This window comes from Ranitomeya imitator, chromosome 2, assembly GCF_032444005.1.
Source record: "Ranitomeya imitator isolate aRanImi1 chromosome 2, aRanImi1.pri, whole genome shotgun sequence".
Classification (NCBI taxonomy): Eukaryota; Metazoa; Chordata; class Amphibia; order Anura; family Dendrobatidae; genus Ranitomeya; species Ranitomeya imitator.
In genome coordinates, this window is record NC_091283.1 from 380,071,124 (window position 1) to 380,083,310 (window position 12,187).

At 47.2% G+C, this 12,187-nt stretch overlaps 1 protein-coding gene across 1 annotated transcript in view; it reads right to left on the reverse strand.

Annotated features, from left to right (window-relative positions):
• LOC138666627 (zinc finger protein 850-like) overlaps window positions 1-12,187 on the reverse strand; it is a 138,518-nt gene that overhangs the window by 68,154 nt on the left and 58,177 nt on the right. Inside the window, exons 8-12 of the mRNA XM_069754823.1 lie at window positions 4,424-4,466; window positions 1,763-1,908; window positions 1,458-1,637; window positions 1,251-1,374; window positions 1,081-1,169 (exon numbers count right to left, since the gene is read on the reverse strand). Of these exons, the coding sequence (XP_069610924.1) occupies window positions 1,081-1,169; window positions 1,251-1,374; window positions 1,458-1,637; window positions 1,763-1,908; window positions 4,424-4,466 (582 nt within the window). The remainder of the gene's footprint in view (window positions 1-1,080; window positions 1,170-1,250; window positions 1,375-1,457; window positions 1,638-1,762; window positions 1,909-4,423; window positions 4,467-12,187) is intronic.

The following is a 12,187-nucleotide window of genomic DNA, read 5'->3' on the forward strand; positions in this document are numbered from 1 at the left end:
AGCATCAGGGATTTATCTACAGCATTCTGTAATGCTGTAGATAAGCCCCCCGATGTAACCTTAAAGATGAGAAAAAGAGGTTAGATTATACTCACGCGGGCGGTCAGATCTGATGGGCCTTGCGGTCTGGGGTCTCCCATCTTCGTACGATGACATCCTCTTATCGTCTTCACGCTGCGGCTCCGGCGTACTTTGTCTGCCCTGTTGAGGGCAGAGCAAAGTACTGCAGTGCGCAGGTGCTGGGCCTCTGACTCTTCCCGACACCTGCGCACTGCAGTACTTTGCTCTGTTCTCAACAGGGCAGACAAAGTATGCCTGCGCCGGAGCCGCAGCGTGAAGACAAGAAGAGGACGTCATCGTATGAAGATGTGAGGCGCCAGACCCGGACCGCGACGCCCATCAGACCGGACCGCAGCGGGACTGCCCCTGGGTGAGTATAATCTAACCTCTTTTTCTCATCTTTCAGGTGACATCGGGGGCTTATCTACAGCATTACAGAATGCTGTAGATAAGCCCCTGACGCCGGTGGGCTTAGTCTACGTTCACATTAGCGTTGTGCGCCGCTGCGTCGGCGACGCAACGCACGCAAAAACACGGCAAAACGCACGCAAAAACGCTGCGTTTTGCGACGCATGCGTCGTTTTTTGCCGAAATTCGGACGCAAGAAAAATGCAACTTGTTGCGTTTTCTTGGTCCGACGCTTGCGGCAAAAAAGACGCATGCGTCGCACAACGCAACAAAAAAAATGCATGCGTCCCCCATGTTAAATATAGGGGCGCATGACGCATGCGTCGCCGCTGCGTCGCCCGACGCAAACTAGCGTAACGCTAGTGTGAACGTAGCCTTAGCTCATCTTCGAATTTGTGGGTGGCAGGTTCCCTTTAATTTTTGCCAGAGCTGTATATTGCAAGCCTTAGTCACAGGTCTAATTTCAATACAAGGTAGCTCTTATCCTAATAAGTGTCTCTAATAAATTGGCAATTCAGTATATAATACTGGTAGATAAAACAAAACTGAACACAAGACCTTCACAGCCGTCTACACATCACAGAGATTTCATGACAGCTTCTCTCCATCTACCTGATGATCTTGAAGTACATTTGGACTTTCTTGTTTCCAGTCGAGAAAACGGTGAGATGTCTCTGGTGTTGTCCTCTTACTGGATAGAACTGGAGGAAACAAACAGGGACCGAATTCATTCTTTACATACAGATAATTATAGGCCGTGTGTATTTAGTCCTGTCTATTACCTGGTGATGTGAGGGGCTGGGGAACCTCCATCATGAGGTCCTTGTACAGATCTTTGTGTCCTTCTAAATACTCCCACTCCTCCATGGAGAAATAGACGGTGACATCCTGACACCTTATAGGAACCTGACACATACAATGATACCGTCATCCCCCCGATTCCTCCATAGCGTTACTGTATAAAGTCCCAGCATTCCCAGCAGTGTCACCTCTCCAGTCAGCAGCTCAATCATCTTGTAGGTGAGTTCTAGGATCTTCTGGTCATTGATGTCCTCATGTATCAGGGGGTGAGGTGGAGGCCCTGTGATTGGGCTCAGGAGTCTTCCCCATCCCTCAGACACAGGGGCCTGACAGCGCTCACTAGAGGTCTTCTTCACTACTGTGTAATCCTGTGGAGAGACACATGAATAAATCTCACCACAGACATTTCCAGAGTCCTCACCTCTCCAGTTCTGTCCATCTGTTATTCCCATAGATAGGAATGATGTAATGTGATGTCATCAGGATCTCTCACCTCTCCAGTAAGCCGGAAGAGGATCTCTAGGGTGAGGTGTAATATCCGCTCCATCATCTTGTCACTGTCCCTATCCATCCTTGGCGGGTTAATCAGGAAAATTCTCTCATATAATCTCCACTGAGATGATTCAATTTTGTATGAATCTGAATGGGGAGAAGATGCTGATGTAACATCATAAAAGAATCCCAGGAAATAATACAATGACCAGCAATTATAAAACATATGAGAAGATAAAATAGACATTTGGTTTTCTTTCTTTGTATGGACTGGATATACTATTAAGGCAGTTCCTCCATGCTTGAGGTCAAAGCAACATGACACTTTTATATGATAACTGTTTTTTTGCTAATGTAACTGACAATGCTTCAAACATGACAAGTACATGATAAGGTTTCAACAGCTGACATGAGCCACTAAAAGCCATAGGTGGAATCGCGATCCACCCGTGGCTGTTAGCCAGCTAAATGCCACTGTCAAACCCTAAGAGCGGCATTTAACACGCGCTTCCAAAAAGCACGTTGGAAATCCCGCCCATCGGCGCCCGTGTCACATGACCGCAGGTTGCCGATGGGTTGGCATGGGTTGGTCTCCAGCAGACCTCTATGGTTGTCACTGCCGGGTTGCGATGAGCGCTGCCTGGTGGTCGGTGCTCATAGCAAGTCATCAATTCAGCTACTTTTTTACAATTTTCTTGTTTTAAATACTCCTACCTACTTTTTACTGACTTACTAAAGCCCTTTTTTTGGTTTTCTAACCTCATTGAGCTTTGAACTTCATAGCCAGGTGTATGCAATCATGAGGAAAGCTACTTAAAGTGGCCACTTGCAAGTTGTTCTCCTGTTTGAATCTCCCCTGAAGAGTGGCATCATGGGCTCCTCAAAACAACTAATGATCTGAAAACAAAGATTATTCAACATAGTTGTTCAGGGGAAGGATACAAAAAGCTGTCTCAGAGATTTAACCTGTCAATTTCCTCTGTGAGGAACATAGTAAGGAAATGGAAGAACACAGGTACAGTTCTTGTTAAGGCCAGAAGTGGCAGGCCAAGAAAAACATCAGAAAGGCAGAGAAGAATGGTGAGATCTGTTAAGGACAATCCTCAGACCACCTCCAGAGAGCTGCAGCATCAACTTGCTGCAGATGGTGTCACTGTGCATCGGTTAACTATACAATGCACTTTGCACAAGGAGATGCTGTATGGGAGAGTGATGCGAAACAAGCCGTTTCTGCAAGCACGCCAAAAACAGAGTCAGCTGAGGTATGCAAAAGCATATTTGGAGAAGCCAATTGCTTTTTGGAAGAAGGTCCCGTGGACTGATGAACCCAAGATTGAGTTGTTTGGTCATACAAAAAGGCGTTATGCATGGCAGCCAAAAAACACAGCATTCCAAGAAAAACACTTGCTACCCACAGTAAAATTTGGTGGAGTTTCCATCATGCTTTGGGGCTGTGTGGCCGGGAATCTTGTTAAAGTTGAGGGACGCATGGATTCCTCTCAGTATCAGCAGATTCTTGACAATAATGTTCATGAATCAGTGACAAAGTTGAAGTTACGCAGGGGATGGATCTTTCAGCAAAACAATGATCCAAAACACCGCTCCAAATCTACTCAGGCATTCATGCAGAGGAACAATTACACTGTTCTGGAATGGCCATCCCAATCCCCAGACCTGAATATCATTGAACATCTGTGGGATCATTTGAAGAGGGCTGTCCATGCTCGGCGACCATCAAACTTAACTGAACTGGAATTGTTTTGTAAAGAGGAATGGTCAAAAATACCTTCATCCAGGAACTCATTAAAAGCTACAGGAAGCGACTAAAGGCTGCTATTTTTGCAAAAGGAGGATCTACTAAATATTAATGTCACTTTTCTGGTGGGGTGCCCATACTTATGCACCTGTCAAATTTTGTTTGAATGCAGATTGCACATTTTCTGTTAGTACAATAAACCTCATTTCAAGGCAGAAACATTACTGTGTCCAACAGTTATTAGATATGTGAAGCTGAAATAGCTGTTGCCAAAAAAAACAATTTTTATAAAACATTAAGCTTACGATTGATAGGGGTGTCCAAACTTTTTCATATAACTGTATGTAAAAACAAATTAGGTTTCTATCGACATTTTCTGAGACCCATAACGTTTTCATTTTTCCATCAATAGATCGGTGTGAGGGCTTCCTACTTGAATGGGGAGATGACAATTTTAAATATACCTTTTTGGGGTATAAATAAACCACTTTTTTTACATTTTTTCGTGGAGTTGCAATTTGACTTTTTTATATTTTGATAGATTAAACATTGACCAAGATGACAATGCCAAATATATTTGTTGATGTAGGGAAGGGAAAAAAGAAATAAAAAAATAAATAAATTATATATATCATATAAGGGAAATTATTTTGTGTTCTACCAACTGATTATTTACATGTATCACAGAACGTGTCGTATAAAAATATAACTTACATATTAGAAATAAAATCCCATACACACAGACATTCACAAAAGGCTCTAACCATAACCAACAAATTATTAATTGCCCAGAATGAAAAAAAAAAAAAAAAATAATGTTACAGTTCATGGAATGTGAAAAGGGACGACAGAAAAAGGGGTTACTGTACCCCCTGCGCCCAGTAATGGGGAATCTCCAGCACCTACCTCCACCTGCAGAGCCGCACTCCACATATATGGCTGTTCTGTGCGCACAGGACCTGTGATGAGGTCACAGGAAGGGAGGAGTCAGGGGTCACATGATCAGGGGCCTCAGTGTATGCCAAACCTCCGATGCACAGAATTTTGACTTCTATAGGTTGACTTGGGAGACCCACTGACATCATACTCTGCATACTGCATATATCTAGGATGTGGTCACCAGGCCTATAAATGGCTTCCCCTGGGTGAAGAAGGAACCTTACTCCTGCTACCTTCATACTTCCGCATGGTGATCTAGATATAAATGCTGTCCCCAAACATTCCCTATATAAACGAGCTGCAGACAATCACCCAGACTGAATGGCGGACCTCATAGAGTGGACATGGAGATAGGGAATAAGAGTATATTCATTTAGCCTTTCATTACATACATGTTGGTATTACTAGTGTATGTAACCACTAGAACTGGTAGATTTGTTATGACACTATGCAAAGAGACGTAAGATCAGACATCATAGACCGTCAGTTATCACATCTGCAAAATATCACAGTGCTTCTCCAGTAAATATATATGACGAAATTTACAAACAAGCTTTGATTATTATTTAGACAATTTATATATATTTGATCATTTAATATTTTTAAATTAGTTTTATTCATAAAAGCAATAACACAGAGTGTTGTCTCTGATATAGAGGCGTCTCTCTAATTAGATCAAAACTGGCAAATGTGTGAAACCTTTTAAGTTCCTCCTCAACCTTTCCTTACAGGTTTCCACCTCATTACGTACTAGGTGTATGGAGCAGAACTATGGGTGTACGACATGTAGGGAACAGAGCCACGTGTGTACCAGGTGTGCGTAGCGGAGCACTGTGTGTACAAAGTGTATGGAGCGGAGCCGTGTACCAGGTGTACGGAGCAAAGCCTTCTCCCATGCCTCCTCTGGATCATCCACATGGTCATTGGTGAACTGCAAGCAGGCATGGACATGTGCTGGCATAAGCAGGGGGGCCTTTCTTGCCCTGCAGGATTTTAATCCATGACGGCATAGTGCGTTACTAACGGTAATGTTTGAGATTGTGGTCCCAGATCTCATTGACCAGGTCCTCCATTGTAGTTCTGTGCTGACTCCTGACCTTTCTCAGAATCATCCTTACCCCACGAGCCGAGATTTGGCATGAAGCCCCAGATCAAGGACGGTCCTTCCATTTTCTAATAATTATGCCAACAGTTGCCTTCTCACCAAGCTGCTTGCCTATTGTCCTGTAGCCCATCCCAGCATTTTGCAGATCTACAATTTTGTCCCTGGTGTTTTTAGTCAACTCTTTGGTCTTGACCATGATGGAAAGGTTAGAGCAGTGTTCCCCAACTCCGGTCCTCAAGAGCCACCAACAGGTCATGTTTTCAGGATTTCCTTAGTATTGCACAGGTGATGGAATTATTGCCTGTGCAGGTGATGCAATTATCACCTGTGTAATACTAAGGAAATCCTGAAAACATGACCTGTGGGTGGCTCTTGAGGACCGGAGTTGGGGAACACTGGGTTAGAGTGTGATTGATTGAGTGTGTGGACAGGTGTCTCTAGGAGGGCTTCTTAGAGAAAACTAACAGGTCTGTGACAGCCATAATTCTTGCTGGTTGGTCTGTGATCAAATACTTATTTTATGCAATTTATTTTTTTTAAAAATCATACAATGTGATTTTATGTTTTTATTTTTAGATTCTGTCTCTTACAGTTTAAGTGTACCTACGATAAAAATGACAGACCTCTCCATTCTTTGTAGGTTGGAAAACTTAGAAAATCAGCAGTGTATCATATACAGCTCTGGAAACAATTAAGAGACCACTGTAAAATGTTCAGTTTGTCTGATTTTTCTCTTTATAGGTATATTTTTGAGTAAAATGTAAATTGTTCTTTTATTCTATAAACGTCTGACAACATGTCTCCGAAGATCCAAGCAATAAATTTTGTATTTTGTTTCTTCCAAAGAAAAATCGTCATAATTAAAAAAAAACAGTGCTTTTAGACCTCAAATAATGCAAAGAAAACAAGTTCATAATCCTTTAGAAACAACAATACTAATGTTTTAACTCAGGAAGAGTTCAGAAATCAATATTTTGTGGAATAACCATGATTTTTAATCACAGCTTTCATGCGTCTTGGCATGCTTTCCACCAGTCTTTCACACTGCTTCTGGCACAAAAATGTAAGCAGTTCTTCTTTGTTTGATAGAAAGGCCGTACTGGGGGCCCACGGCACGTAAAGGGAGGTCGCCATGACGGGGTTACGTGGGACCTGGGGAGCTGGAGCAGTTAGAAGGGATACGGTGGTAAGGGGTTAACTGGGAACTTGAGGGGTGGCTTTAGGGGCATTTTTTGAAAATAAGGGGTGGAACTAGGGGACTGTGGGGAGGGGGCACATAAAAAGGGGCACGCTCCTCACGCAGGCATCCATTTTAGGTGCCTGCGTGACAAGTGAGGAATCTCTGTCACACTTACCAGAATGGACGTTGAAGCGATCCTCCAGCGTCTCCGGACGGCAGCCAGCTCCCAGGGGACAGATTGGCTGAATGCATCCGTTAACAGCCTTCTCCAGGGGACATCGGGAGCACCATCGCAGGCACCGCAGGACGGGCGCCGGCCGCGGAGGACTAGGTCTCCGGCGCGCCTAAGCCCGGACATCATCCCCAGGGCCCGGCGCCGAAATAGGAGCCCCTCTGCGGACCCTCCGGTAAGCAGCGCTGTTCCCTCCACCTCACAGCGCGGCGCCGGGAGGAATCCTCCAGTGCGGCGGGGCCTACAATGGGGGGTGGATCCTTCCTCCCCTCCTTCAGTGTCCGGGCGACGTGGGGCGGCAGGAGCAGGAGCCGGTACGGCGGCCGCCAGCATGCCCGCTGGCGCCGCTCAGCGTGGGAGGCAGCGACAGCCGAGGAGACGGGGGTCAGGTGCGGTGGCCCCTCAGCGCCGAGGATTATGCGGGCGGCAGTCGGCTGGCCCTGGCATCAGCGTGCGGCCTTCTGCAGTGCACAGCTCTGGAGTCTTCAACGCAGCAGCGCCCTCTGCTGGTGGTGGCCTGGATATTGCAAGTTCTGCGCCCTCTGCTGGTGTTGGCCGGGATTTTCCTGCAGCTGCGCCCTCTGCTGGTGATGGCCGGGATTTTCCTGGATCTGCGCCCTCTGCTGGTGATGGCCGGAACTTTCCTGGATCTGCGTCCTCTGCTGGTGGTGGCGGAAATTTTCCGGATTCCGGCAGGCGACATTCCGTCGCTTCGGTACGCAGTGCCGGGGACGTATCCGTGGCAAGGAGCCGCACATCTTCCATCGGGCGGCAGGATGCTGGCTCGGCCTTTTCCCTTTCCGCAGCACCAGGGCAGTCGACGGCATCACCGAGTCGCCAGGACACGGATACGGCCGCCAGGAGTTCGGCGGGCAACATCGCGGATCAAGCCGGTCGGGATGCAGGACACCTTCGGCTGGGAGCTGGATCTTCGGCTGCTGGGCTCACAGCACCCAGGCAGCTAGGTGAGAACATTTTCCCTATCTTTAATTTGCCAGGCATAGTTTCCCCTGAAGCTAGGAATAGTGACATTACTTCGGGAGTTGCTAGCGGGGGTATGGGTTTAATCCTTAGAGGTTTAGGGGAGCTAGCGGGCTTGTGGGGGTCCGGTCTTAGCAGGGGGTCTTTGCCGTCAGCTGCTTGGTTGGGAAATACGGGGTCGTTTGAGGGGTCTAGACAGTTGTCTGAAGTTACGGGTACATCCAGCAGTGCGGGTCCTGCGGCAGACACGGGGAGCTCATCAAGGGAGAAGGACGGAACAGCACCAGGGCCTGGGTCAGGAATTGATGCACCAGGTGAGGGAGCTTTGCAGGATAAGGAAAAGGAGGATGTACCGCAACTAGACGATGCGGCTAGGGGGGAGGTCTATGTCTGCTTCGAGGGCCCGTTAGGGGCACATTTAAAACAAGAGGTTAGGGAAAAAATCTGGAAAGGGGAGTACATAGAAATATTTTCTCTTTTACCCCTAGAGAGATTTAATTTGGATAGACCTAGAAGGGAGGACTCTAAAAAAGAAGATGAGGAGAAACGGAGATATAGGCTGATTCCCAGATCATTTTCAAATTGGCTGCAAGCTTTCGCTATTATGGCTAGCGTAATCGGGGAGAAGGCCCCGGAAAATTGCTCGGCATTATTTTGTTACTTAGATGCCATAGGGGAGGCTTACAGGACCTATGGGGGACAGGGTTGGTTACGCTATGACGAACAGTTTCGTCAGCGTAAGGCTTTTAGGCCAAGTATCAGGTGGGATCACAAGGACATAGCGTTGTGGATGAGAGTTATGGTCCCGTCCCGTTTAGGTCAGACTAGCCAGCCTTTTCACAGGGGCGCCGGGAGTTCAGGGCAGTCAGGACACTCGGCGGCTTTGCAGAAGGGACTGTGTTTCGCCTTCAATGATGGCATATGCAGATTCGGGAGCAAGTGTAAATATAGGCACGAGTGTTCAACCTGCGGGGGGGTGCATAGCGCTTCAAAATGTTTCAGGGGTAACAGGCAAAAAGTTGGAGATTCAGCTGACAAAAGGGGTGACTCCGGTGCAGTGGGTCGTGATGGAGGCCTTTCTAAGTAGATACCCTGATCGGTCAGCTGCAGTTTTATTGCGCGACGGTTTTAAGGAGGGTTTCAAAATCCCTTATGTTGAGCAGGATGTTAGTTTAAAAAGAAAAAATTTGAAATCGGCGTTACAATTCCCGGAGGTCGTGTCGGAGAAGTTGAATAAGGAAGTTGCTCTGGGAAGAATGGCAGGCCCGTTTGTCGCCCCTCCGATTGCAAATCTGAGGGTGTCACCTCTTGGCGTGGTCCCTAAGAAAGAACCTAATAAATTTAGGTTAATCCATCACCTGTCATTTCCGAAGGGATCTTCGGTTAATGATGGTATTGATCCCGAGTTGAGTTCGGTGTCGTACTTATCATTCGATTCAGCGATGGAGTGGGTTAGAGCATGTGGAAAGGGGGCTAAGCTGGCTAAGACCGACATCGAAGCGGCCTTTCGTTTGTTGCCAGTTCATCCTGACAGTTTGCATTTATTGGGTTGTTTTTGGGATGGCGGCTTCTTTGTTGATCGTTGTCTTCCCATGGGTTGCTCGATTTCATGTGCTTACTTTGAGGCCTTCAGCACGTTCCTAGAATGGGTGGTGAAAGATGTGTCTGGGATACGCTCATGTTCGCACTATCTGGATGACTTTCTGTTTATAGGGCCAGCGGAATCAGCAGATTGTTCGATTTTGTTGCATACAATGGAGAGTGTGACAAAAAACTTCAGGGTGCCTTTGGCGGAGGACAAAACAGTTGGTCCGGTGACAGTGTTGAGCTTCCTAGGCATTGAAATCGACACGGTAGCAATGGAATGTAGGCTACCTGCAGACAAGGTTACCGCGTTGCGCCAAGATGTGGTTAATACGATTGGTTTGAAGAAGATAAATTTGCGCAGTTTGCAATCGTTGTTAGGGAAATTGAACTTTGCATGTAGGATCATGCCGATGGGTCGAGCGTTCTGCCGCCGCCTATCCTTGGCAACAGTAGGGGTAAAGTCCCCTTTGCATTTCATCAGGATAAAGAAAGAGTTTCGGGACGATTTGAAGATGTGGGCGGATTTTCTGGACGAGTACAATGGCAGATCTCTGTGGATTCAGCCGGTGGCAGATGCTACCTCCTTGGGCATTTTGGTGCATGTCGTTGAAATGAGTGGCTTTGGTCTTTTCTTTCATGGTAGCTGGTCAGCAGCGGCTTGGCCGGAAGAATGGAAGGAGGAGGGGTTAACAAACAACCGGCTACTGTTGCATTTGTTCCCCAGGGTAGTTGCGTTGGCCCTGTGGGGTGACAAATTGAGGAATTTGAAGATTTCTTTTCATTGTGAGCATGTTGGAACGGTGACGGCGGTAAACTCGTTGTCAGCGGCTACGCCTGCAGTAGTGAAGGTCTTGCAGCACTTGGTTTTCCTGGGTCTTAAGTTTAACTTATGGATTGTATCTGAAGTTAGCTTGTCAGCGCCTGATCCAATAGTTGTTGCTCTTTCTCAATTTCAGTGGCAGCTTTTCCGGGATTTGGCACCACAGGCGGAGAGCGCGGGCCGGGATTGTCCAGTGGAGTTGTGGAACCTGCCGCGAGGGCCGTAACAGAGTTATTTACCAAATCGCTCGCGGATTCATCTTGGTCTCATTATAATCAGGCTTGGAGCTTGTGGGAATCCTGGATGTCAAGTATGGACCAGGATATGGAGGAGGAGTATGGTTTGTTGTTGTTCTTAGGTCATCATTGGGAGGCAGGTTGGTCTGTGACACGTTTGAATAAGTTTCTGGCGGGGCTAGCCTTCAACCTTAAATGGAGAGGGGGTAAGGATATAACGAAATCCTTCTTGGTTCGGCAAGTTGTTCGGGGTTGGAAGAAAGGCTGGAAGGCTTCGGACGGTCGCCGACCCGTATCTTATGAGGTGCTCTCAGCCATTGAGCGGAAGTTGCAAGAGGTGTGTTTTTCCGAATGGGAAGTGGTTCTGTTCCGTGCAGCCTTTTCTTTGGCCTTCTTTGGGGCATTTCGGTTAGGTGAGTTGGTTAGCCCGTCCGTTAGTAAAAAAGGTATTTTGTTAAGAGAAAACGTGGATGTCGAAGGGAATAAGGTGGTAGTGTTTATTAAGGCTTCCAAAACGGACGTGTATGGGAAAGGGTGCAAAGTGGTGTTGTTCAATGTTGAAGGATCCCCGGTGTGCCCGGTGGCATCCATGAAGAAGTACATGGCAAAGGGCGGGGTGTTAGACGAGCCATTCTTGGTGCACGAAAATGGGTCTTTCTTGTCCCGTTTTCAGTTTATTTCTGTTTTTAGGAAATGTTTGGCGGCAGCGGGCTTACCTGCAACACAATATAGTGGTCACTCCTTCAGGATCGGGGCAGCGACTGAGGCCGCTAGGTGGGGCCTTGGTGAGGATGTGGTTCGGAGAATTGGGAGGTGGGAATCTTCAAGATTCCAGTCGTATGTTCGCCCAAACCTATTGTGAGTTAGAAGCTGTGTTAAGTTAATTGTTTGTTGCCTTTCTTTCTGTGTTGCAGTGCCTGATCCGATGCTCGTCTGGATCATGGGGCATTCGTATGTTGTATGGGCTGCGTTGCGTGCTGCGGTTCGTCCGGACGGTCGTCAGTTGGGTCTTTCTCGAGAGACAGTGACTTTACGATGGATCGGTAAAAGGGGGATGGTGTGGAAGGAATGGTTACCTGAATTTCATCGTTTTGTTAGACTGGATAGAGTGCCGGAGATCGTGGTGATACATTTAGGGGGGAATGATTTGGCTAAACGGTCTTGTAGGGAGCTGATTAAGGATATCAAATTCGATATCCTGAGGTTCTGGGTCATGTTTCCAAAAGTGTTGTTGGTGTGGTCCGACATCATTCCCCGTAAAAGATGGAGAGGTGCTAGATCACACGAGGGGGTGAACAGGGCCCGGATTAAAATAAACAGGGCCATATCTCGGTTTATGGTGAGGAATGGCGCGTTGGCCGTGAGACATGTGGACTTGGAATCGGGTCAAGGAGCTTACTGGAGAGCTGATGGCGTGCACCTGAACGCGGTGGGTAATGATATGTGGTGTTTGGCTATCCGTAGTGGCATTGAATTAAGCTTGAAGGTGTGGAGGGACATGAATGGCTAAGGTGTCAGGCCATTCATGTTCGTGGCGGGGGTGGAGGTCCTCGAAGTCGGTGGAAATGGTAAATCGTGGTTCAATGGGGT